The sequence below is a fragment of the Rhinolophus hipposideros genome (assembly GCF_964194185.1).
Source record: "Rhinolophus hipposideros genome assembly, chromosome: 15".
Lineage (NCBI taxonomy): Eukaryota > Metazoa > Chordata > Mammalia > Chiroptera > Rhinolophidae > Rhinolophus > Rhinolophus hipposideros.
In genome coordinates, this window is record NC_138061.1 from 50,549,496 (window position 1) to 50,573,705 (window position 24,210).

Below are 24,210 nucleotides of genomic sequence, written 5' to 3' on the forward strand. Positions count from 1 at the left end.
ACTTGGAAGAAATCCTGGAAGTACACACCATTCTCCAATAAAGTCCTGTTCCCCTTCTCCAATTAAAAAAAAATTTAAAAAAATTAAAATAATATGGGCGAAATGGATGAAGGTGGTCAAAAAGTAAATAGATGTACCTTTCAGTTATAAGATAAATAAGTCGTGGGGATGTAATGTACAGCATGGTGACTATAGTTAACACCTCTGTATTTTATATTTAAAAGTTGTTAAGAGAGTAGATCTTAAAAGTTCTCATCACACACAAAAAAATGTGTAACTATGTGTAGTGATGGATATTAACATATTGTGACAATCATTTTGCAGTATTTACATATCTAAAGTCATTCTGTTGTACATCTAAAACTAACACAATATTATATGTGCATTATATCTCAATTTTTTTAAATGGTTAAATATTAATAATAGCATTTGCAGTTTTAGCTCTCACATGCTTTTAAAAGCTCATTTGATTTTCATGGCACTCCAATGAAAAAGGTATTATGACAGAACCCCAAAATGGATATTGTCCACTAGTAACAGTTTCATGTTTCTATATTGGAAAATGTGTTATCACACTTCATTGTCAACACATTTCCAAAGTATAATAGATATTTAGAAACCAAAACAATATTAAAAATTTGAATAATAGAAGACAAAGATAGAATATGAATTTAAAAATGAGCCTGAAATAGATTTTCTTTCAATAATAAAGATGTAGAAGAAGAAAAAGAAAAAAGAAGGAGGAGGAGGAGAAGAATTCTTCCCAACTTTGGACATCAATCATCGAACATTAATTGTGAGACTCATGGTTTAATGTTAATGTCAAAATATCTGGTCTCCTAACCCCAACTTCTCTGATCTAAATTGAGAGATACAGCATTTTCATGGATTAGAAAATTCTATATTGTTAAGATGGCAATGCCGCCCAAATTCTCCCCAAGACATAACACAATCCCAATCAAAATTCCTACAAGCATTTTTGTAGAAACTGACAAGCTGATCCTAAGATTTACGAGGAAACTCAAAGAATATAGAATAGCCAAAGCAATTTTAACAAAGAACATGGTTGGTGGACTTATCCTACTTAATTTCAATACTTACTATAAAGCTTACTTTATATTTATATATTATACATTTGTATATGTATATTACTTTATTACTTGCTATAGTAATTCAGACTGTGGTGTTGTATAAGGATAGACATACAGATCAATGGAACAGAATCAAGTCAAGAAATAGATCAAGTGATTTTTCACAAAGATGCCAAGGCAATTCAATGGGGAAAGGAAAGTCTTTTCAATAATGTTGTTCAACTAACTAAGTATTCATAGTTTAAAAAACAAACATTGATCCTTACTGCCTACCATACAAATCTCTTACTGTGAAATCTGAAACTATGAAACGTCTAGGGAAAAAAAAATAAACAGGAAAAAAATATTAATATTTGAGACTTCAGGGGAGGCAAAGATTTCTTAGATATGACAGATACCAAAAGCACTAACCATGAAAGAAAAAAAATATTGATAATTAAACATTATGAAAATTTAAAACTTTTGCTCTTTGAAAGGCACCGATATGAAAACAAAAAGACAAAAGACTGGTTAAAAATATTCACAACACATTTATCTGATAAAGGACTTGCATCCAAAATATACAGAGAACTCTTAGAACTCAAAAGGATATGAACAGATTCTTCATCAAAGAAGAGATATGACCACTAAACACAAGAAAAGACATTCAACATCATTAGTCATCAATTATGACATATGTATAGCAATGCAAATTAAAACCACAATGAGATGCCACTACCCACGAGATTGGTTAGGATTAAAAAGATTGAACGTACCAAGTGTTTGCCAGTATGTGGAAGAACTAGAACTCTTAGAATACACTGAAGATACGAATATAAAATGATACAACAATTTGGCAGTTTCTTAAAAGTTAAATACACATATACACCTACCATGCAATCTAGCCATTTCACTCCTAGGTATTTAACCAAAAGAAACAAAAATATAAAACGAATAATAATAATAAAATAAAAAGAGAATAATACCTAAACATTGGAGAAAAAATACTGAAATGAACGAACCCAACTGTGTAACACATTGAGGGAATAATCACTCAAAGAAATAAATTACTTTGCATGTTTTTAAAACAATACTTGGACTGATCATACCTAGTGTATTATAAGGATAAAAAGTACAAAGAAATAAACTGCATTCAATAGTCTTAATGTTATTAATAATATAGGTACTGTTATTTTGAAATTACTTTAGGCATATTATAGGATAACAAAGAATTATGTTAATGTCATTGGAACTAAGAGTTTCAACACAAAAGAGATATAAGTATACACTTTTGTAATCTTAAAGTTGAATTGGAATTAACAATATGAACTCACATATTTCCTACTCTGTCCATTGAAAACATCTAGAATCAATGATAAACTCAATAGCAATAAACATCCCTAGGACCTAGATAGACCCTGCTCCCTAAGTGTCATTCCCCATTATAAAGAATCAAGGTTCAGGGGCCGGCCCAGTGGCTCAGGCGGTTAGAGCTCCATGCTCCTAAATCTGAAGGCTGCCGGTTCGATTCCCACAAGGGCCAGTGCGCTCTCAACCACAAAGTTGCTGGTTCGACTCCCACAAGGATGGTGGGCTGCGCCCCCTGCAACTAGCAATGGCAACTGGACCTGGAGCTGAGCTGCGCCCTCCACAACTAAGACTGAAAGGACAACAACTTGACTTGGAAAAAAAGTCCTGGAAGTACACACTGTTCCCCCAATAAAGTCCTCCTGTTCCCCTTCCCCAATAAAATCTTTAAAAAAGAAAAAAAGAATCAAGGTTCATTACAGAAATACCTAATTCCTGCTCTAAGACAGAAATTTATAAGGTAAGCTTGGAAAAATTGTGCCAGAAAGCAAAGAAGCTTCTTGCTAGCAAAGAATAATAGGATCATTTCAGAAAGACAAATTAGCCAATCTAAAGAGGCCCCCACTAGCCTAAAATGGGATAATCTGAACATCAAACAAAATACTGAATATAATGGATCAAAATAGCAAAATATATAAAAATCTATGAATTCACAATGATACTTCAGATAAAAATCACTAGTCACTACTGGACATTATTATGGCATCAACTTGTTACCTGTAAATTGATACAAAGAAAAGAATCAAGGATTTGTCCTGCCTTTCATGTATAAAGTACCGTTCAAGTATTCAAAGTACCAAATGTTCCTAAAAGTTCTTATTTATAGAATTCCAGCTAAGAAAAATAGAAGGAATGGTGGAATGAGAAAAATCACCATTTTGCAACCCTAATGAAATTAGTTCTAGGCAATGACCATCAAAGGCTGCCAAAACCATTAAATGAAACTCATGTAGAACTTTTCATGGAGGTATCACCACCAAAGCTAGTCATCAATCAGTATCACAAAAAGGGTGATGCCTGGTCATGCAATTCAATAAAAAGTTCAGAGCGCCACCTATGGAGTTAATTTATAAACAAATCTAACTGCGTCTCAAGCTCTAATCAGTTTGCAGGAAACACAGGAGTTAGAGGAACAAGTTAAACCACACAAAAAACGTCAAGGCAATTCCAGAATGTGGTATATTCCACCGGGCATATGGCCAAGTTTTTCCAACTAATCAATGGAATGCGGGGGGGGAAAAGAGAGGAGGGAAAAATAAAAGATTTAAAAGATGTAACCAAAATATGCAACTGTATAAAAAGATATCTTTGAGATCACCAGAGAAACTGAGTATTGACTGGATATTGAATGATACTAAGAAAACACTGTCAGTTGGTTAGGTTGAATAATGGTAAGTGGCTGTGTTATTTAGGAAAAAAAGGACCATATTGATCAGTTAGATATGCATATTGAATTACTAATAAATAAAATGACACATTGTCTAAGATTTGCTTTTAAAATAATCCAGTAAAAACAACAACAAAAAGGAGGAGTAGAAGGAACAGACAAAACAAGAATGGCAAACTGTTAAAAACTTTTGAAGTTGGGTAATGATGGGTAACTGGAGGCTCCTTATGTCACTACTTTTATTTTTTATATTTGATATTTTCCATAATAAAAAGTTTTATAAATAATATGAAAAAGGAGAAAGTCATTTCCTAAGGGCTCTTTTTATGCCTTGTAAAGAAAATCCCTTTTTGATAAAAAAGGGATTTTTAGTCAAAAATTTCAAAAATGAAAATAACCAGTATATGATAAAAAAAGATAAAAAATAAATACTACTTACCTGACAACATATCTCTTTGAATATATAGTTCTGAGAATAAATCAATATCATGCTAGAAGTCATGCTTCAGAAAAGTGAAGTTTTTAAAAGAAACTATTGGTCAAAAGCAGACTAACCTACATTTTCTCTGATAAGAAAGGTATAATCTTATACATTTATTTGTCTGATAACATCACAAAGGAAATTGCTAAGAAAAGGACCACAACGGTGTTTTTCTTAATGATTTTGAATATATACACTCCAGAGCCACTAAATTGGCTACAACAGGACTTTGCTATAACCTATCCAATGGTGCCAACATCTATTTTTTAAAAAATGCTAGCAAAAAAGAAGTTTATGAGAAATGAATTAAGAGGAAGTAAAGTGATGGGCATATTTTGCTAGTGATCAGACACATTCACCGTCCAGGGGAAAGCATGGCCTCGTCTTAGGCGAGTACTGTTACATTCCAGCACCAAGCAGAGTCCTAGCACAGATGTGTATGCACTGGAGGTTCACACTGACCAATACAATCAAATAAAATATTCAAACCATACAACTACTTCCATTCACTTTTTTTTTTTTTTGCCTCCTGTTAGTCACATGGATAGTAACTAATTATCAATGTACTCCCAACATGAAGATGGAAGATCCATATTTTGACTCTTTTCCATTAACTAAGTCTCTACTACAAACTCCACTCTAGGAAAGGCTCCGAAGAAACTAACTTATTAATAGTTTAACATGATGCAATTCCAGGAACCAAAAAAAATATTACGTTTTGACTCTCCTATTGTTTTTCAGTTATGAGAATGGATATACAGTTCTAAGATGAGCTTACAATTCAGCAATAAGGAATGTTTTTCTCAGGGACATGCAAAAGACATAAGAACAGTATGCCATTAATACACGTAGGTAGCACCAGTAATATTTTTTATGTGAGCTGATGTTCTGACAACATTATGTGAAAGCATGACAGAGATAGCACAGGATCTTTACCTACTAATTTGGTAGTTCAAGTGTCTTTGTTTATCTTACTTATCGATCTATTCACAATTATTAAAGGCCTGGGAATCAGAGTCTTAAAAGAAGAAAATGAAAGAGAAGTGATGTAGCTTTTCAAAGAGAAGGCCATTTCCAAAATAGAGAACATGAAAAGAAAAAAATAAATGGGCACTAGGATAAAGAAAATGAGATAAGGAAAGTGATGTTGGCAGGAAAAGACTATAAAAAGCTTTCATAAAAAGGGCAAATAGAATTTGATAAGAAAAAGTTGTAAATTCCTTTGGATCAAAGGAAGTGGCATGGACGACTGGCATTAGCATGCCAAACTAAATGTAGTAACCCAAATTTAAAGTAAACTAACACCAGAAAGAGTCTTTTTAATTTATTATCACAATATAAACTATAATATTATATGACAGTTCAGAAAAAAATTACTTAGAAATACATTGTTGTGGCTCATCTGCTTTAACAGGGACATTTGATTTTAAAATTCTTATACTTCACAGGAACACTTAGTGGATAAAAACTTGATTAGTAAGGGAGAAATATGTTTAAAATGCATACACTTGGGGAGTTGGTGTCTTGCATCTGAAGCAGAATGGTGCACTCATAGTTGAGTGAGCTCCGGAAATTTGTGGAGAATCTACTGCTTGGTATAGTAACCTTATCAGCTCCCCCAGACAGTGATGTAGTGATATTAAGAGACCAACAGCGTGAACATTCAACATCTACCTAAAGTAAATACAATTTTATATATAAGACATTTGTCATGCTCACTCCCCCACACACACACCAAAAAAAAAAAAAAAAAATCACAGCTGAAAAAAAGAAGAGTATGATACTTCTGGAAGACATAGATCTAGTCAACAAATCAGGGTTAGGAAGAAACTGACACTAAACGAACAGTCTATATGAACTATAAAGACATCACTGATGCCAATGTCTATACTTATCAGATCTTATATTAAAGTATCAACAACTTATATTAAAGTATCAACAAAGCATTTCAAAAGATAAGCCCCAAAGGAGGAAGAAACAGACAAAGCGAATCAAGGAGTAACATAGCATTAATAAAAATCCCCTGAAATAAGCATTTCTCTATTTTTTTTTTTTTTTTTTTGCTTTGGGACAATTAAAAAAGCAAACCAGGGCAGCCGGTTAGCTCAGTGGGTTAGAGCGCAGTGCTCTTAACAACAAGGTTGTCAATTCGATCCCCACATGGGCCACTGTGAGCTGCACCCTCTGCAACAAGACTGAAACAACTACTTGACTGAGAGCTGATGGGTCCTGGAAAAACACACTTAAAATAAAAGTATAGGAAAAAACAAATAAACCATCCTTTCCCCAACACTCACTTCCATTACTTCACACCTAAACTGCTACAATTTTAAGTCTGACAAAACCAAGTGTTGACAAGGACATAAAGAAATGGGGACTCTCATACGTTGTTGGTGAAAGTATAAATTGGTGTATCTGCCCTGGAGAACAACCTGATCATATCTAGTAAAGGGGACGAAGCATATATCCTGAGTTCCGATACCCCAGAGAAACTCTTGCACGTGTGTACAAGGACACAAGAAGATATAAACAGGGATGTTTGTTGAAAACTGTTTAACATGGCAGAGAACTGAAAATAATCTAGGTAAGTGTCCATTCATCCATAGAAGAATAAATAAATCAATTGCATCATACACGACCATACAGCAGTTACATGAATTTGATCAACACAGATGAACTTACTCAAAAATATTAAGTGAAAAAGGTTGCCAAAAGATACCCAGAGTATGATATGTTCCTTGTTTAAAATTTAAAAACACAACAATATATGTTGTAAGGTATTAGGTTGGTGCAAAAGTAACTGCAGTTTAAAAGGTTAAAAAATTTTTGCAAAAACCACAATTACTTTTGCACCAACCTAATATAAAAAGATGGAAGAATACACACCAAGTTCAGGAGTCATTACCTCTAGAAAGGAAGGGAAGGTGCACAAGACGCCTTCAAATGTTTATGTGATCTTTGTCAAGAACAGAGAAAGGTTTGGAGAACAAAGACAGCCTGAAAACTGTTTATTACTTCACTTTAGTGTTATAATAATTTTACCACTTACAGGATATAATATGCTTAGGAAATTTCAGTCACTATACTTACAAGGAATTCACATGAAAGGAAAATTCAGTGAGAACTAGCCCAAAACAGTGACTTGAAGAAGTCAGTAAGGAGACACAAAGTGCATGAGAAAGGATGGACATTGCTCCAACAAACAATAATTCCACATATTCTCAGAATGTTTTGTTTTCATATTATTCCCTATGAAAAGTCTTACCAAAGAATCTCTAGATTAAAGGCTAAGTACTCAGGGTCCCAATGAATTTCCTAAAACTAAGCAGAGTAAAATTGGGGTTAAATAATAACCAATGTCATTTTGATGGCAAGATAATAAAGTTTTAAATGAAAAGAAATATAGTAAACTAAAGGAAATGTATTATCCCCACATACACCAAACCTGCTTCTTTTGTGTTCCCCTTTTGCTGAATGGAATCCATCTAGTTGTTGAATCCAGTGTCAAGCCCATCATCAAATTCTACCATTCCACATCCTCAGTAGCTTGATAATCTATCCACTTCTCTCCATACTCACTAGCTACCACTATCATTTCTTATTTAAATTTTTACAACAGCCTTTTCCCTGATTTTTTTGTCTCTACCCTCAGGTCTTAATCCAATCTCCTTTCTGCAGCCAGAATAATATCTCTTAAAATAAAAATCATCTAACTTCCTTATTGAAAACTTTTCAATGGCTCTTCTCCACATGGTTTACAAAGCCCTTCAAGAGGTGGCTTCTACTTACCTATCTAGCCTCCTCTCTCACTACTCTCACAAAACCAAACCTCCATTATCCCCACCTCATTCATATACTCACCTGTTGAACAAACTACTTGTTAGGGATCTGATAAAATGCTCTCTCCTCCTCTCTGGACTTTATACATGTTCTTTCTGTTTGGAATACTTTTCTCATGCCCATTTCCAGCCCACCCCACCCCCACCAATTTCCTGGCTAATTCCTTGTCCATTATATCTCAGTTTTTTAAATTGTCATGTCTTTCAGGAGGTCTTCCCTTATGCCTCTTATCAAGTCCAGAACTAGGTTTCCTTTCATGTGCTCCCACAGTATCCTAAATTATTCTCATCCAGGCACTCATCGTACTATGTCATTAAGAATGTAAGTACCTGGGCCAGCCGGGTGGCTCAGGTGGTTGGAGCTCCATGCTTCTAACGCTGAAGGCTGCCAGTTCAATTCCCACATGGGCCAGTGGGCTCTCAACCACAAGGTTGCCGGTTTGACTCCCTCAAGGGATGGTGGGCTGCGCCCCCTGCAACTAACAAGGGCAACTGAACCTGGAGCTGAGCTGCGCCCTCCACAACTAAGACTGAAAGGACAACAACTTGACTTGGAAAAAAATCCTAAAAGTACACATTGTTCCCCAATAAAGTCCTGTTCCCCTTCCCCCAATAAAAATCTTAAAAAAAAAAAAAAAAGGAATGTAGGTACCCGAAGGGCAAGAGCAGTGTAGGTCTTATTCATTATTGCATCCTTAACAGTACCTAACATAATGGGTGGCACATATTAAATAGTTAATATCTATTATATGAATTGATATTTTAAACAGACACTAATTTTAAAAAATAAGATTATGATCTTATCAGAAGTGTATAATGTGGAGGGTGGGGGGAAGGGAGATGAGGGTAAGGGCGATCAAATATACGGTGATGGAAGGAGAACTGACTCTGGGTGGTGAACACACAATGGGATTTATAGATGATGTAATACAGAATTGTACACCTGAAATCAATGTAATTTCACTAACAACTGTCACCGCAATAAATTAAAAAAAAAGAAGTGTATAATGTATAATAGTAGTAGAAACAGGAAATAAAATAAAAATTTGTATATTTTTGGAAATCCAACTTAATGTAATTATGTTCCAGCTTAATAGAAGCTGTATTTATTCTTATGTCATGGTTAGTTTTCCAACTTAATACTTCACCCCAAATGAAGGGAGATGAGCAAGAAAACATCTTAACAAATAACTCATCCTACTGTATTTTCTTACTGAGAAAATAAATTTCAGTATGAAGACAGAGGTACTATTTCATTTCTCCAGTTGATAATGCCAAGGAGATAGTAATGATAATAAACCGCACACTCAGAAAAAAACAGAGATGGCAAATAGTAAATCATCATGTGAAGTTAGAAATCAGAACACAAGTAAAACTAGAAAATCAAAAAATTTGTAGAAATTAAACAACACATTCTTAAACAACCAATGAATCAAAGAAGAAATCCCAGGGGAAATTAGAAAACACTTAAAGACAAATGAAAATGAAAACAACACACTAAAACTTATGGGACACAATAAAAGCAGTGCTAAAAGGGAAATTTATAATTATAATGCTTAAACTAAAAAACAAGAAATATTTCAAATCAATAACCTAATTTTACAATTTAAGAAACTGGAAAAACAAGAACTAAATTCAAAGCTAGCTAAAGAAAGGAAATATTAGAGCAGAGATAAATTGAGAAAAGAAAAGTAGAGAAAATTAATGATCCCAAAAGTTGGTTCTTTAAAAAGATCAACAAAATTGACAACCCTTTAGCTAAATCAACTAAGAAAAAAAGAAGATTCAAATTACTAAACTCCGAAATCAAAGTGTGAACATCACTACCAACTCTACAGAAATACAAAGGATTATAGGAGAGTACTGTGAAAAATTATACACCAACAAATTGGATAACCTAAATGAATTGGACAAATTCCTAGAAACACAAAGCCTACCAAGACTAAGAAAGAAAGAAAGCAAATCTGAATAGACCTTTAACTACTGAATCAGTAATCAAGTGTCCTGACAAAGAAATGCCCTGAACCCGATGGCTTTATTGGAGAATTTTACCGAACATTTAACACCAATCATTCTCAAATTTTTCCAAAACACTGAAGAGGAGAGAACACTTAAGATCTCACCCTACAAAGCCAGCATCATCATTATACCAAAGCCAGGCAAAGACACTACAAGAAAATTACAGACCAATATGCTTTATGAACACTGATATTAAAATCCTCAACAAAATACTAGCCTACAGAATTCAGCTGTGTATTAAAAGAATGACCAAGTGGGATTTATTCCTGGAATGCAAGGATGTTTCAACATATGAAAATCGATCATTGTAATATGCCACATTAATAGAATAAAGAAAAAAAACATATCACCTCAATTAATGCAGAAAAAGCATTTGAGAAAATTCAATACTCTTTCATGATTAAAAAAACAACACTCAACAAACTAGGAATAGAGGGAAATTACCTTAACATAATAAAAGATAGCTTTGAAAACATACTCAATGGTGAAAGACTGAAAGCTTTTCCTTTAGATCAAGAACGTGGATGCCACTTGTGCCACTTCCATTCAACTTACTACTGAAAGTTCTAGCCAGAGCAATTAGGCAAGAAAAAGCAATAAAAGGCAGCCAAATTAGAAAGGAAGAAGTAAAATCTCTGTTAGCAGATGATATTATCTTAAATGTAGAAAACCCTAATTATTCCACACAAAAAAACCTGTTAGTTATTAATAGTAAATAAATTCATCAAAGTGGCAGGATACAGTCAACACACAAAAATCAGTTGCATTTCTATATATTAACAACATACAATCTGAAAAGAAAATTACTAAAACAATTCTAAGAATAAAATCCTTAGGAATTAACCAAGGAGATGAAGGATGAATAAGGAAAAATACAAAACATTACTGAAAGAAATTAAAGAAGACATAAATAAATGGAAACACATCCCATGTTCATTGAGTGAAAGATTTATATTAAGATGTCAATACCACCTAAAGCAATCCACAGATTCAATACAATCTCTATCAAAATCCCAATGACATTTTTTTGCAGTAATAGAAAAACCCATTCAAAAATTCATATGGAAGGAATCTCAAGGGACCCCAAAATAGCTAAAACAATTTTGAAAAAAATCTATTCACACTTTCTGATTTTAAAACTTACTACAAAGCTACAGTCATCAAAACAGAGTAGTATTGGCATAAAGACAGACATACAGACCAATGGAATAGAGAGGCCAGAAATAAACCCTTACATGTATACTCAAATGATTTTTGACAATGGTGCCAAGATAATTCAATGGGGGGAAAGGACAGTCTTTTCAATAAATGGTGCTGGAAAAATTAGATATCCATATGCAAAAGAATGAAACTGGACCCTTACCTAACACCATATGTAAAAATTAACTCCAAATGATCAAGGACCTAAATATAAGACCTAAAATAATAAAACTCGTAAAAGAAAACATAGGACAAAAGCTTCACAATATTGAATTGGGCAATGGTTTCCTACATATGACCCGAAAGGAACAAGCAATACAAGAAAAAAAAATCAACAAATTGGACTTCATGCAAATTTTATAATTTTGTGCCTCAAAAGACAGTACCAACAGAGTAAAAAGGCAATCCACAGAATGGGAGAGAGTATTTCCAAATCACATATTTCCTAAGGGATTATTCAACAACAAAAAAAACAACGCAACTTAAAAATGGGCAAAGAACTTGAACAGACATTTTTCCATACAGATGGCTGCTAAGCACATGAAAATATGTTCAACAACATTGATAATTAGGGAAACGCAAAACTATAATGAGACAACACTTCACATCTATTGATAATAGATAGCTATTACCAAAAAAAAAAAAAAAAGTGAGAGAGAGAGAGAGAGAGAGAGAGAAAAAGAGAATAACAACTGTTAGCAAGGATGTAGAGAAATTAGAACCCTTGTGCACTGTTAGTGGGAATATAAAATGGTATATCTATTATGGAAAATAGTATGGCAGTTCCTCAAAAAATTAAAAATAGAGTTACCATATGATCCAGCAATTTCCCTTCTGGGTATATACCCAAAGTACAGAAGACAGGGTCTTGAAGTTATATTTGCACACCCATGTTCATAGCAGTATTCACAGTAGTCAAAATGTGGAAGCAACCCAAGTGTCCATTGATGGATGAATGGGTAATAAGCAAAATATGGTGTACAAACATGATGATTATTCAGCCTTAAAAAGGAATTCTGATATATGCTACAACATGGATGACCCTTGAGAACATTATACTAAGTGAAACAAGCTAGTCACAAAAGGATAAATACTGTATGATTCCACATATATCTGTGGAATCATAAATACTGTATGATTCCAGGTACTTGGAAGAGTCAAAATCACAGAGACAAAAAGTAGAATGATGGTAGCGAGGGGCTGGGGAAAAGGGGGAATGAGAGTTATTGTTTAATGCGTATAGAATTTGTTTCCCAAGATCAAAAGAGCTAGAGAAATGAATGGTGTGATGGTTGTACAACAATGTGAATTAGCTAATACCACTAAACTGCATATTTAAAATTGGTTAAGATGGTAAATTTTGTTATATGTTTTATGTACAATAAAAAATTTTTTAAGCAAATTATCATGAAATAGTTAGCTGTAACTTAAAAAAAAACTGTTTTGCCAAAAACAGATCAGGAAAAAAGATGTTGCACACTGCAGAAATTTTAAAAACGTGTGGATACCAACAAGTTTTGGTTTTTAAATTACTGAACATATAATAAACTTTGATTATCAATTCCCTTTTAACTTCACATACGAACATTGGGTATTCTAAAGAAAAACATCTGGAAAAATGATTGTTCTTTTTCATACATGCTAAAATTGCCTACTTCAAGTTAGTTCCTATAATTACTATAAGCTTTCACAGCTATTAAGTCCTAAAGAAATGGAGGGTTGTTTACTCCTCAAATGCTGTGTAACAAACTAACGTAAAATATCTTAAAATACAAAAGTCTTTTTTTACATTAACATTGCTTTAATGTACTGAACAGAGAAGCCAGGTGATAGTGTTTATAGACTAGAAGCATTCTTACCTGGAAGATTACCCTTTGAGATGGTATCTGTATCCAAATTGTAGGTGTCCTGAAGACGCAACAGAGCTTTGGCTGCTCCAATCTGATCTTCATCATTAGGGAAGTACTGTCTCTGAATGGTTAGGTTAGAGATAAAGCCTTGAAATAGGGGGGGGAAAAAAAGACTCTAGAACCTCATAGACTTCCAATTTCCAATATAGTCTTTACAAAGACTTTTCAAAACTGATTTTATTATAATTTCCACTTTACCATGTTCCACATGCTCAATGAGAAAAAATTAAATACACTGAATGAGATGACATACCTCCAACTCATCCAATCTTCTCAAACCCTTTCTAATGTTGATGAGGTCACTACATAAACTATATCTGTACGTATTAGTAGATAAACAACAACATAATTGACGTTTTAGTTACACATTATAGCCTCCATTAAGCTTGAAGAATGAAGATTAATGGATTTGAAAATGACATTCAATGGCAACCAAATATATTAATATTTTCATATAACAGATGGTAATGTATGCTTTTAAAGTTGTTTTCTTCTTCCACGTGCCACATATTACATAAATATGTAATCACATAAAGTTTGGTGGAATTCTTTAAAAGGATAAAGAGTTATTAATTATATACTTAAGATCAGGTAAGCCAACTTATTAAAATATATTTAGATCTGTTTAATTGTTGAATATAGTGTTCAGCAGTCAAGATTTGCTCTATATAAAACCTAATCTTAATTTTAAAAGTTTTCAGATAATATAGCAAAAATCAAACTAACAAACTAATTACTGGTAACTATATACAACGATTAAGGAGAATGGGGGGGCTAAATACTCCTGAAAGAACCAAAACCAAAACAAAAAGTGATTTAAAAATTTTTAATGTATTTGTCAAGATACGAGACTTCCCTCGCCTCTCATTTACTTATCAGCTATGTGTATTTTGATCAGCAGAAGTCCAGGCATTTTTATGTTAATGGATATGCACAAAGGAACAACTAGTTGGAAGAGGCCTGAAGTTCATTATCACGCATTTTTATTTATTTTTTTTTTAGTTTTAAGACCAACTCTCAGTCACAATAACCACATGGAATTTTATAAGCAAGTTTTTCAAATTTTACAGAAGATCATAATGTTTTTTATTCCCCAAAAGAAAATCCCAGAAGTTGCTTACTTCCCCTCAAATTAACATATACATTATAGCATTATGGATGACTACCACAGATTAAAATGTCAAATTCTCAAGGTTTACCTTATAAAAAGAAACTTAGGTCAGTATTTGAGAATCTTAAATAAATAAATTCATGAATATGTATGTGTGTACATATGTGTGTATACACACACATACATGACCTTAAAAATGTTCTCATGGTGTTATATAAGAGAGCAAATAATCACAGGTATTTCTCATCATGAAGAAGTATTCATAGTGCTTACATTAATTTTTCTTTTCAAGGTTTCCTGCCCTATGCAAAATAGTTTACTGCTCACAAACACTTGTAAGCACCCCTGAAGTATTGCATCTACATAGCTAGCTCAATTCTCTCTCCCTCCTTCCATCCCTCTTTTTTTTTTTTGCCTTCAGTCATTCAACAAATATCTGAGCTTCTACTATATACTAAGCACAATCCCTTTAGTTCCTTAAACTCCTGACTTAGTTTTCTGTGTCTGTTACTAAAATATATTAAACACCTCAATATTCCAACTCCAACTTACTTCAATTAGAAAGATATTCATTCTTACCGTTTGCAGCCTCAGTTTTTAATTTATTATCTACATTAAGTTAAACAATCCTAACTTTAAAAATAGTACGCAGAACACCTCTAACACTATTCCTTATAGTACGCTTCCCAATACATTAAAAATTGATTAGAAGGTACAGTCTATCCATAAATTTTTGAAGTCTGAAAGTAATCCTAAAATGAAAATGACTACCTCCAGATTTGAAACTATATGCCAAATAATCAAATCACTTTTGTATATGTCAAAGCAAACTGCACAAGTGTTAATCACCAATAGAAATCACTTCCCTTTTTTTGACAGTAAGTTTTATTTCTTTGTTTTCAGTTTTTATTTATCTTTTTTTTAATCAAGGAATTTAGGATCTAGAATAAATTAACTATGATCAAACCAAACACAGCCCAGCAATAATTCCCTTGATATTTGGGGAACTGAATTTATAACTACTTTTAGCATTTCTACAGGTGGTAGCAATATTGCCTTACTTTCTTGGCTCTCTAGTCTTACCATCTCACTTACCATCTGACATATCCTTAAGGACCAGATTCTCCAACTCACTCCACTCAGTGTTCAGACGTTTCATTAACTTGAATGCATTTACAGGGTGCCCAACAAATCCTTCTGGATCTTTGGTTGCTGTGCTGGTTAGCCGATCTAACTTCTCTGCCCACCTATATATGTAAGACATATTAATGGAGTACGCATACACTTAATAAGGAAAAACACAATTTAGTGAAATATTTTTTAAAAGACTAGATTAGAGGTTTTTGAGTTAAAACTATATCTAAAAATTCTGTTTAAAAGTAAAATTATAAAGGTTTTCTAAAAAGCAAATTCTCTTATGGATAAAATCAAGCTTGGCTGAATTAAAATATAACCACAAGACTTTCTGTTTTAGTTTTGTTTCTCCAAAATGGTTACAGCAAATGGAACCCATCTTAGTAAAAGTTGTAATTGGAGCTCTCTAGGAAGAGTCTAAAATTTCATTTCCCCATAGGTCCTTGAAGCCAAATAATTGATTATTGCAAAGTACAAATTAGCCCAATTCAAATTCAGTTACATATTCATTTAAATCAAACTTATTACACCAAAATTTTACATTCAGTACCTAGAAACTACATTGTAAAACAAAAAATCTGATGGAGTCAGGTGGGTACTAGATTTAATGGGGGGATCACTTCATAAGTTAAATAAATTTCTAACCACTATGCTGTGTAACTGAAACTAATATAATACTGAATATCAACTATATTTGAAAAATAAAAGGATCTGAGGACAGACTCCAAAATAAAGAAATTTATGCTCGCAAATGCAAGACAACTGGACAAATTAAATAATGAGAGCTCAAATGTTATATAAGATTTAATTTTCAATTTTATGATTTCCTTTTGAAATATCTCGACTTGAGAAAAGACTTGACAGAGCTCCTGGTTTTAATTGGACAAATACATATATATTCCACACCAGGATGAAAAGAAGTTGATTTGTAAGGAGGCCTAAAAATTCTGCAGCATTTATATTTGATGAAAAGAATCATAAATAGACACCATTTAAAAAAAACAAAAACTGAATACCTAGCTATTCATTAAACAAAAGATATGAAACCTCAGGTCAGGATTAACTATGAATCTGAATCAATTAAAAATAAAGTAACATTTGAGGAAAAACTGTATCAATTAAATAATACTAACTATACTTATCATTGTAATCTTTAGAATGGAGCAATAGGAGTGAAGGATAAATAGAATTCGAAAATTGTTCCAGAATGTGGCTTGATTAGAGAGGTTAAAGGACAGAAGATATTAGCAACCATTTAAGAAACTTGTCAGTTAATAACCAATACCCATTTATATTCTAATCTCAATCCATGTGAACTCTTGGCCCAGGCCTAACTCTTGCTTTCTGTTCTCCTATTTTAGCCATTTCAGCTGGCTTTTGAAGGCTGACAAATGGCTCTTTTTAAAATTATTTTATTAAATTTATTGGGATAACATTGCTTAATAAAATTATATAGATTTCAAGTATACAATTCTACAATACATCATCTTTATAGTGCGTTGTGTGTTCACCACCCACAAAGGTACTGAACTTACAGACCTTTGTCTTAGAGATGATTTTATGAATTTAACCTCAACGGCAAGGGAAGTAAAATCAAAAATAAATGACTGTGGGCCGGCCCAGTGGCTCAGGCAGTTGGAGCTCCATGCTCCTAACTCCAAAGGCTGCCGGTATGATTCCTACATGGGCCAGTGAGTGGGCTCTCAACCACAAGGTTGCCTGTTTGATTCCTTGACTCCTGCAAGAGATGGTAGGCAGCGCCCCTGCAACTAAGATTGAACACAGCACCTTGAGCTGAGTTGCCTCCCGGATGGCTCAGTTGGTTGGAGCGTGTCCTCTCAACCACAAGGTTGCCGGTTCGACTCCCGCAAGGGATGGTGGGCTGCACCCCCTGCAACTAGCAATGGCAACTGGACCTGGAGCTGAGCTGCGCCCTCCACAACTAAGACTGAAAGGACAACAACTTGAAGCTGAATGGCACCCTCCACCACTAAGATTGAAAGGACAACAACTTGACTTGGAAAAAAGTCCTGGAAGTACACACTGTTCCCCAATAAATTCCTGTTCCCCTTCCCCAACAAAATCTTTAATAAATACATAAATGTGATTACATCAAACTAAAAAGCTTCTACACAAAAGAAACCATCAACAAAACAAAAAGGCAACCGACCAAATGGGAGAAAGATATTTGCAAACATCTCCGATAAGGGATTAATATCCAAAATATATAAAGAACTCATACAACTCAAGGGCAAAAAAACCCACAAACAAACCAATTAAAAAATGGGCAGAGCACCTGAACAGACACTCTTCCCAAGAAGACATACAGATGACCAACAGATATATGAAAAGATGCTCAACCTCACTAGCTATAAGGGAAACGCAAATCAATAAGGGAAATGCAAATCAAAACCACAATGAGCTACCACCTCACACCTGTTAAAATGGCTATTATCAACAGATAGCTTTCACTTCCACTCAATGTTTTAGCTGTAGAAAGAAAACATCCAGGTGGAGTCAGAGTCATAATAAGTAAAACACTTGGCTTACTTTTTTATTTGTTCTAATTTGTCTTCTTCTGCCTTAATATAGTCTTTCAGGGAAGTCACCAGATCTTTCTCTGTATTGATCAAATCAGTCATCTGACCTAAAAGGAAAAAACGTTATCAAATACCCATATTCCAGAATATTTAAGAATAATCAAGAATGCCTCATTCTATGAGTGGGTTTAACTGGCATGAATCTGATATGCTGGAGATAGCATTTCTTTCTTCTTTTCTTTTGATCAGATAAATAAAAATAAAGCCCCCAATTTTTCTAATCATGTGTTCCAATTCTAATTTTCAGCTACTTAATTTTACAAGCTTGGACCATATCAGCAAATTGGGTTCTTTTTATTATTTATTATATTTTTATTAAATTTATTGGGGTAACATTGGTTAGTAAAATTATATAGGTTTCAAGTGTACATTTCTATAATACTTCATCTATATATTGCACTGTGTGTTCACCACCCAGAGTCAGTTCTCTTATCACCATATATATGACCCCCGATTACCCTCATCTAACACCCCTTTTCTCCCCTTATCTTCTGGTAACCACTAAACTGTTGTCTGTGTCTATGAGGTTTTTTTTGTCTTGTTCATTAGTTGCTTTCAGTTTTATATAACACATATGTGTAAAATCATACCATTTTTTATTTTTTCTGTCTGACTTATTTCGCTTGGCAAATTGTTTTTTCATTTAAAATTAAAACACTACTTTCCAAGGATCAATATTTCTTCTTCCTTAGTTCCCCTCTCACTGTTTTCTGTTTTTGAGGATAATCAGAATTAAATTTTTATTCAATAAATAAAAACCATAGTAACAAAAAGTATTCTTCACAATTGAAGTTCAAATAATCCGTATTTAGTTATTTATAATGGGATGAGAGGACTCATCATTTTATATCCCAAAATTAGGTGTCATAAATATAACATTTGTGTTTTAGTTGGCTCTACAATTACATAAAGGGAAAGCTGGTCAACAGGATGAAGGAAAACATCTCATTTAAGACAGATGAAACCATGCATGTAAGAAAATATAAGAGGACACACATGGAACTGTGACGAGTATTTCGGAAGAAAGAGGACATGTGGAGGTCTTACATTCTATGTATTTCTGTTTTTTCCCCACTTTAATCAATACTTTTAAAATTTTTTGAAGAAATTATGATGTAGAAAAAAATAACATGTTCATAGTAGATTCTTAAATGGAAAAAGCAGGATATGAAATAACATGCAGTATATTGTTTGTATATCTGTGCATTAAAAAAGACTAAGTATAAGCACTAAATTATTTGCTGGGTGGACCCATTTACAAAAAATTTTCTTTGGTATGCTTTTCTAAATTTTCCTAAGTTTCTAACCTATAAATGTATTGCTTTCGTAATCAGAAAAAAAGTAACTTAAAGAAAAATAAAATTGAATTTTAAAGAGAACATCTATTAGGGAATACAGTGTATTCGTTTTTACTGAGTTAAAACACTGAAAAATGAAAATCTTTAAATGCAAAAACAATACAAACCAAAAAAGAGTTAAGACTTACCAATTGAAGTAAAAAAGCCTGGATGGGCCAAAGACTGGGGAAGTAGAATCCCTACAATTAAAACACACCGGATCATCTTGGAAGACTTCATTTTACATACAGCTTCACACACCTACAAGAGAAATATGGTCATTACAAAAAAAAAAAATTAAAAAATTGAAGGTAGGAAAAGTTCCTAACCTATTTTTTTCTTACAAACAAAATGTAAGTCACCCCAAGGTGCCCATGGGACTATTGTTAATTCTTGTAAATTGATTTAACATCAATAAAAGCTACTATCTTATTTTTCACATAAAGTACTCTAGCTTGATATTTCATGTTTAAAAAAATGTTTATCAACTGATAATTTATGCTTAAAAATTCAACATAAGTTTATTTTCTCCTTAATTATTAATACGATTAGAGTAACTGAATAGCCTGAAAAATTACTTTTCTGTGATCTAGATTTAAACCATCGGTTTCCCATAAAAATATACAAGTTTATTAAAGTAACTTAATTTAAATATTACCAAAATACATTCTAAAATGTTAGAATATGTTTTAACAGAAAAATAGTTCCATAGCTTTCTGATTAATCCTTTAAATTCCAACTTGCTCCATCTTTTCCCTATATGGCTTTAAATTTTAAAACAAGTTCAATTAAAGTTGTAGATTTGGGAGTGATGTAAATATTCTAAAATTGACTGTGGTGATTGATAGTTAAAGAACACTGTGAAACTACTAAAAACCATTGAATCATGAACATTAAGTGGGTAAACTGTATGTTACATGAATTATATCTCAATAAAGCTGTTATTTTTTAAAAGTTGTATAGAATCCAAAAAGAATAAACAGTCCTGTCAATTTAAGCTCCTAACTTTACTTAAAGGACCTAGTGTTGAGTTGCTTTCTCTTATCTACTGTGTTCTATGTGAAAAAAAAAAAAATCCTTAGACTAGTACATAGCTGTGGTATTTTTTTTTTTTTTAAAACCTGGCAGCAAAGCCCTTCTGCTTTTATTTTTGTCCCTGGGAGCATTGTCTTTTCGGGAATGGATTCTTCATGGCAGATGCAGATACCGAACAGCAGAAAGATTTACCCGGCTTTGCCACATGAGCACTCTTCCCTTGCTCCTTTCTCCATCACACACATGCACTTTAAGTCCCTCTTATTCCCTTACAGGAGAAAAAGTTACCATGAAAGTACCATTTGTCCCAGTAACACGCTCCCTCTGGTTACTCTGACTTGTCACCCTATTCCTCATTGTGCAGTCACCTCTGACTCTTCCCCAGTGACTTCACCTAAACGAGCAGGTCCAAGTTCACATTGAAAAGCTCCCTATTCTGCAAAAAAATAAAAAATAGCCCCACTTTCCTAACTTGAATCTCAGTAAAAATAGCTCGCCATAGAAACGAACATTCTGGAAGTACTCCTAAGTCTCCTCCCTCAAGCTTGCTGCAAGCTTCCAGATACTTCCAGAATCACACAGTAGTAAAACACACTGCTCTCTTGGCTGCTTTACAGTAACTCTTTGGGAAGGCTTCTAGAATGTAGCAGATGCAAACACTTCCTCTCCTGGGCTCCTGCCAAAGCACAAGGCTTTTTCAAAATCCTGGACTGTCTGAATAGTCTAGAATCTTCTCACTGTTTAAATGGGTTTCTGCCATAATTTTCTTCATGACTAAATTTTATTTCCAAAAAATAAAAATGCTTCTGCTGTACTAACAGGAAGCTAATCAGAAATGTTGTCTAAATGTTTAGCTCTGATGAGAAAGTTTAGATTTGTCAGATAAGAGGTTATCACTTTTTTCATGGCTAAATATGTTGTCACTAAAGTTTCTTTGTCATCTTTCATCATCCTTAAACCTCACAATGAATCAAGAACCATTAGCCTACAGAAATTACTTGAAACTTGCATTTTAAGAATGATAGAGCTTATATAAAAATCAAAGCATTAATCACCTGAAGAATAAATATACCTTTACCTTACATCATGCTGCAAAATAAATTCTAGGTGGATTAAAGAGTCATAATCAACAAAAAAATAACAGCAAAAGAAAAGTTATTAGATCTCTCAAATATAAAATTCTAAGCTTAAAAATGATGACGCAACCTATTGAAAGCCAGATGGAATTTAAATACACAAAAAAATTCAGGTTTATATATATTTTTGAAAACTATCAACTACGAACTAGGAAGCTAAAGAAAATAAAGCTCATTTAAGGAACTCATACAAATCAATAAGAAAACCACTACGGTGTTAATAGGTAAGTGGATGAAGAACACAGAAAGTCACAAAAAAGGGACTATAAATAGATAACTAAATAAAAAGAGCTCATGTATAAGTAATCAAGGACACAAAAAAACTGAAATAAGATAGCTCACTCTGTGCCCATCAAATGAACAATAAAACAAATTAACAATTTTGATGATGCTCTATGTCAAGAAACTTATAATGAACATATCCTTTAACTTGTGAATTTAAATGAAAAAAACAAGATTTGAAAATTAACATCAACTCTCATTCTTTCTTGGTGGGAATGCAAAATGGTACAGCTACTTTGGAAAACAGTTGGGCGGTATCTTAAAAACTTAAATATAATTTTACCATACAATCCAGCAATCACGCTCCTTGGTATTTACCCATAGGAGTTAAAAACTTACACCCACACAAAAACCTACACGCAGAAGTTTATAGCAGCTTTATTCATAATGGCCAAAACTTGGAGGCAACCAAGATGTCCTTCAGGAGGTGAATAAATAAACTGGGATACATCTAGACAAGGGTCCATCTAGAAATTATTCAATGCTAAAAAGAAATGAGCTATCAAGCCATGAAAAGATATGGAGGAACCTTAAAACCATATTATTTGGTGAAAGAAGCCAATCTAAATAGGCTGTATACTGTATGATTCCAAGACTATGACATTCTGGAAAAGGCAAAACTATGAAGACAGTAAAAAAAAAATCAGTGTGTGGGGTTGAATAGATGGAGCGGAGAGGATTTTTAGGGCCATGAAAATACTCTATATGATATCATAATGATAAATACATATCATTATACATTTGTCCAAACCCATAGACCTAGAGTGAACCGGTAATGTAAACTACGGACTTTGGACAATTGTAGTGTGTCCGCGCAGATTCATCAATTGTAACAAATGTCCCACTCTGGTAGGAATGTAGGTAACAGGGGAGGCTGAGCACGTGTGGGGGGTAAGGGGGGTGTACGGGAAATCTCTGTACTATCCTCTCAATTTTTCTGTGAACCTAAAACTACCCAAAGAAAAATAGTCTTTAAAAAAATTACTGAATAAGTTTCCACTACTCTGACAGAAGCTATAAATATTGACTAAAACAAATTTTAAATATTAACATAATATGATTACAACTATGCAAGAAAATATGCAGAGGAAATTCACCAAAATGAAGTTGTCTCTGGACAGAACAACACTAGGTGATTTTTTTTATATTTCTCTGTATTTTCCAGTTTCCCAGGGTATATTGACTTTTATAGTGACAAAAAATTAACTCCACAAAATAAAAAACCTAAAACATCAGCTCCCATATTATGGCACCCTAAGCCTTTAATGTAGTGGTTATCTACTCTCTAACACAAAAAAGTAGCTAAAAATACTATACACGTTTGAACATGTTCCATTTTCTACCTCTATAAGCCTCCAGCTTTCTCTCTCTGCTTCAAAGGCAGTTGTGCTTATTTGAAAGCGACCCAGATGCCTAGCAGTGAACTATACCGCCAGAACAGCACACTTTTCTATTTTCCTTCCTCCCAGAGACATGACCCAGGCTAAGCCAGTCACTGACCTTCATTCCCATGAACATAACACTTGAGGGGTGGGACTTGTGCAATCATTAAAAGCAGCTCTTACAACAGTTGCTAAGATCAGAGAATATGAATTTGGAACTGCTTGTGACCATCTTTCCCACTTGTCAAGGATACATAGGAACCCAATCTATAAACAGGAAAAAGTCATGCCGAGACAAGCAGTTCCAAGCTCTTCAGTCCTGATTCTTCCAATTATTGCTTTGAATCTGTGAGCTACCCCAATCATCTTCCAACACAGCTAAGCGTGCCTGTAAATTCCCTTTTTCTTAAGCTAGTTCAGGTTGGATTTCTGTCATTTACAATAGAAAGTTCAGATCCATATAGCATTACTCCAAATGACCATGCCAACCTAAGCTGGTTAATAAAAATAAAGATAGCCCTGTGTAGCAGCGGTTCGCAAACTGTAGCTATATTGGAATCACCTAAGGGTCTGATGTACCTAGATAATCTACCCAAGTTCTCAGGTGATGTTAATGCTATGGTCTGGGGAATTAAACTGTGACAACCACTGGATACAAACATCCCTTAAACTCATAGGAAAGGTGCTCTCTGCCTTTAAAATAGATTTAACTTTTATTTTTTGAAAAACGTCATTGAATTTCTAAGTAAGCTCAGGAATGGTTCCTCTAATCTGTTTTAACACTATCTCATCCACATGCTTTCAGAAACTTTAAGTGATATGTGTGACATGACGTAAGAGGCAAGTATTATCTTTATCAATCACAGGTTTTTAAAACATAATGGTCTCCTTACTAATGAAGTCTCACTTCCACTTATTT

General features: G+C 33.5%; 1 protein-coding gene across 11 annotated transcripts in view; it reads right to left on the reverse strand.

Annotated features, from left to right (window-relative positions):
• P4HA1 (prolyl 4-hydroxylase subunit alpha 1) overlaps positions 1–24,210 on the reverse strand; it is a 102,865-nt gene that overhangs the window by 37,855 nt on the left and 40,800 nt on the right. For 10 of the 11 annotated variants that reach the window (XM_081074376.1, XM_081074377.1, XM_081074373.1 and 7 more), the window contains 4 exons: positions 19,606–19,717; positions 18,070–18,166; positions 15,481–15,632; positions 13,224–13,361 (listed from right to left, as the gene is read on the reverse strand). In XM_081074376.1, the coding sequence (XP_080930502.1) occupies positions 13,224–13,361; positions 15,481–15,632; positions 18,070–18,166; positions 19,606–19,717 (499 nt within the window). Of the gene's footprint in view, positions 1–13,223; positions 13,362–15,480; positions 15,633–18,069; positions 18,167–19,605; positions 19,718–20,790; positions 21,033–24,210 lie in introns of those variants that run through there. The other variant, XM_081074380.1, reaches the window with a different exon arrangement.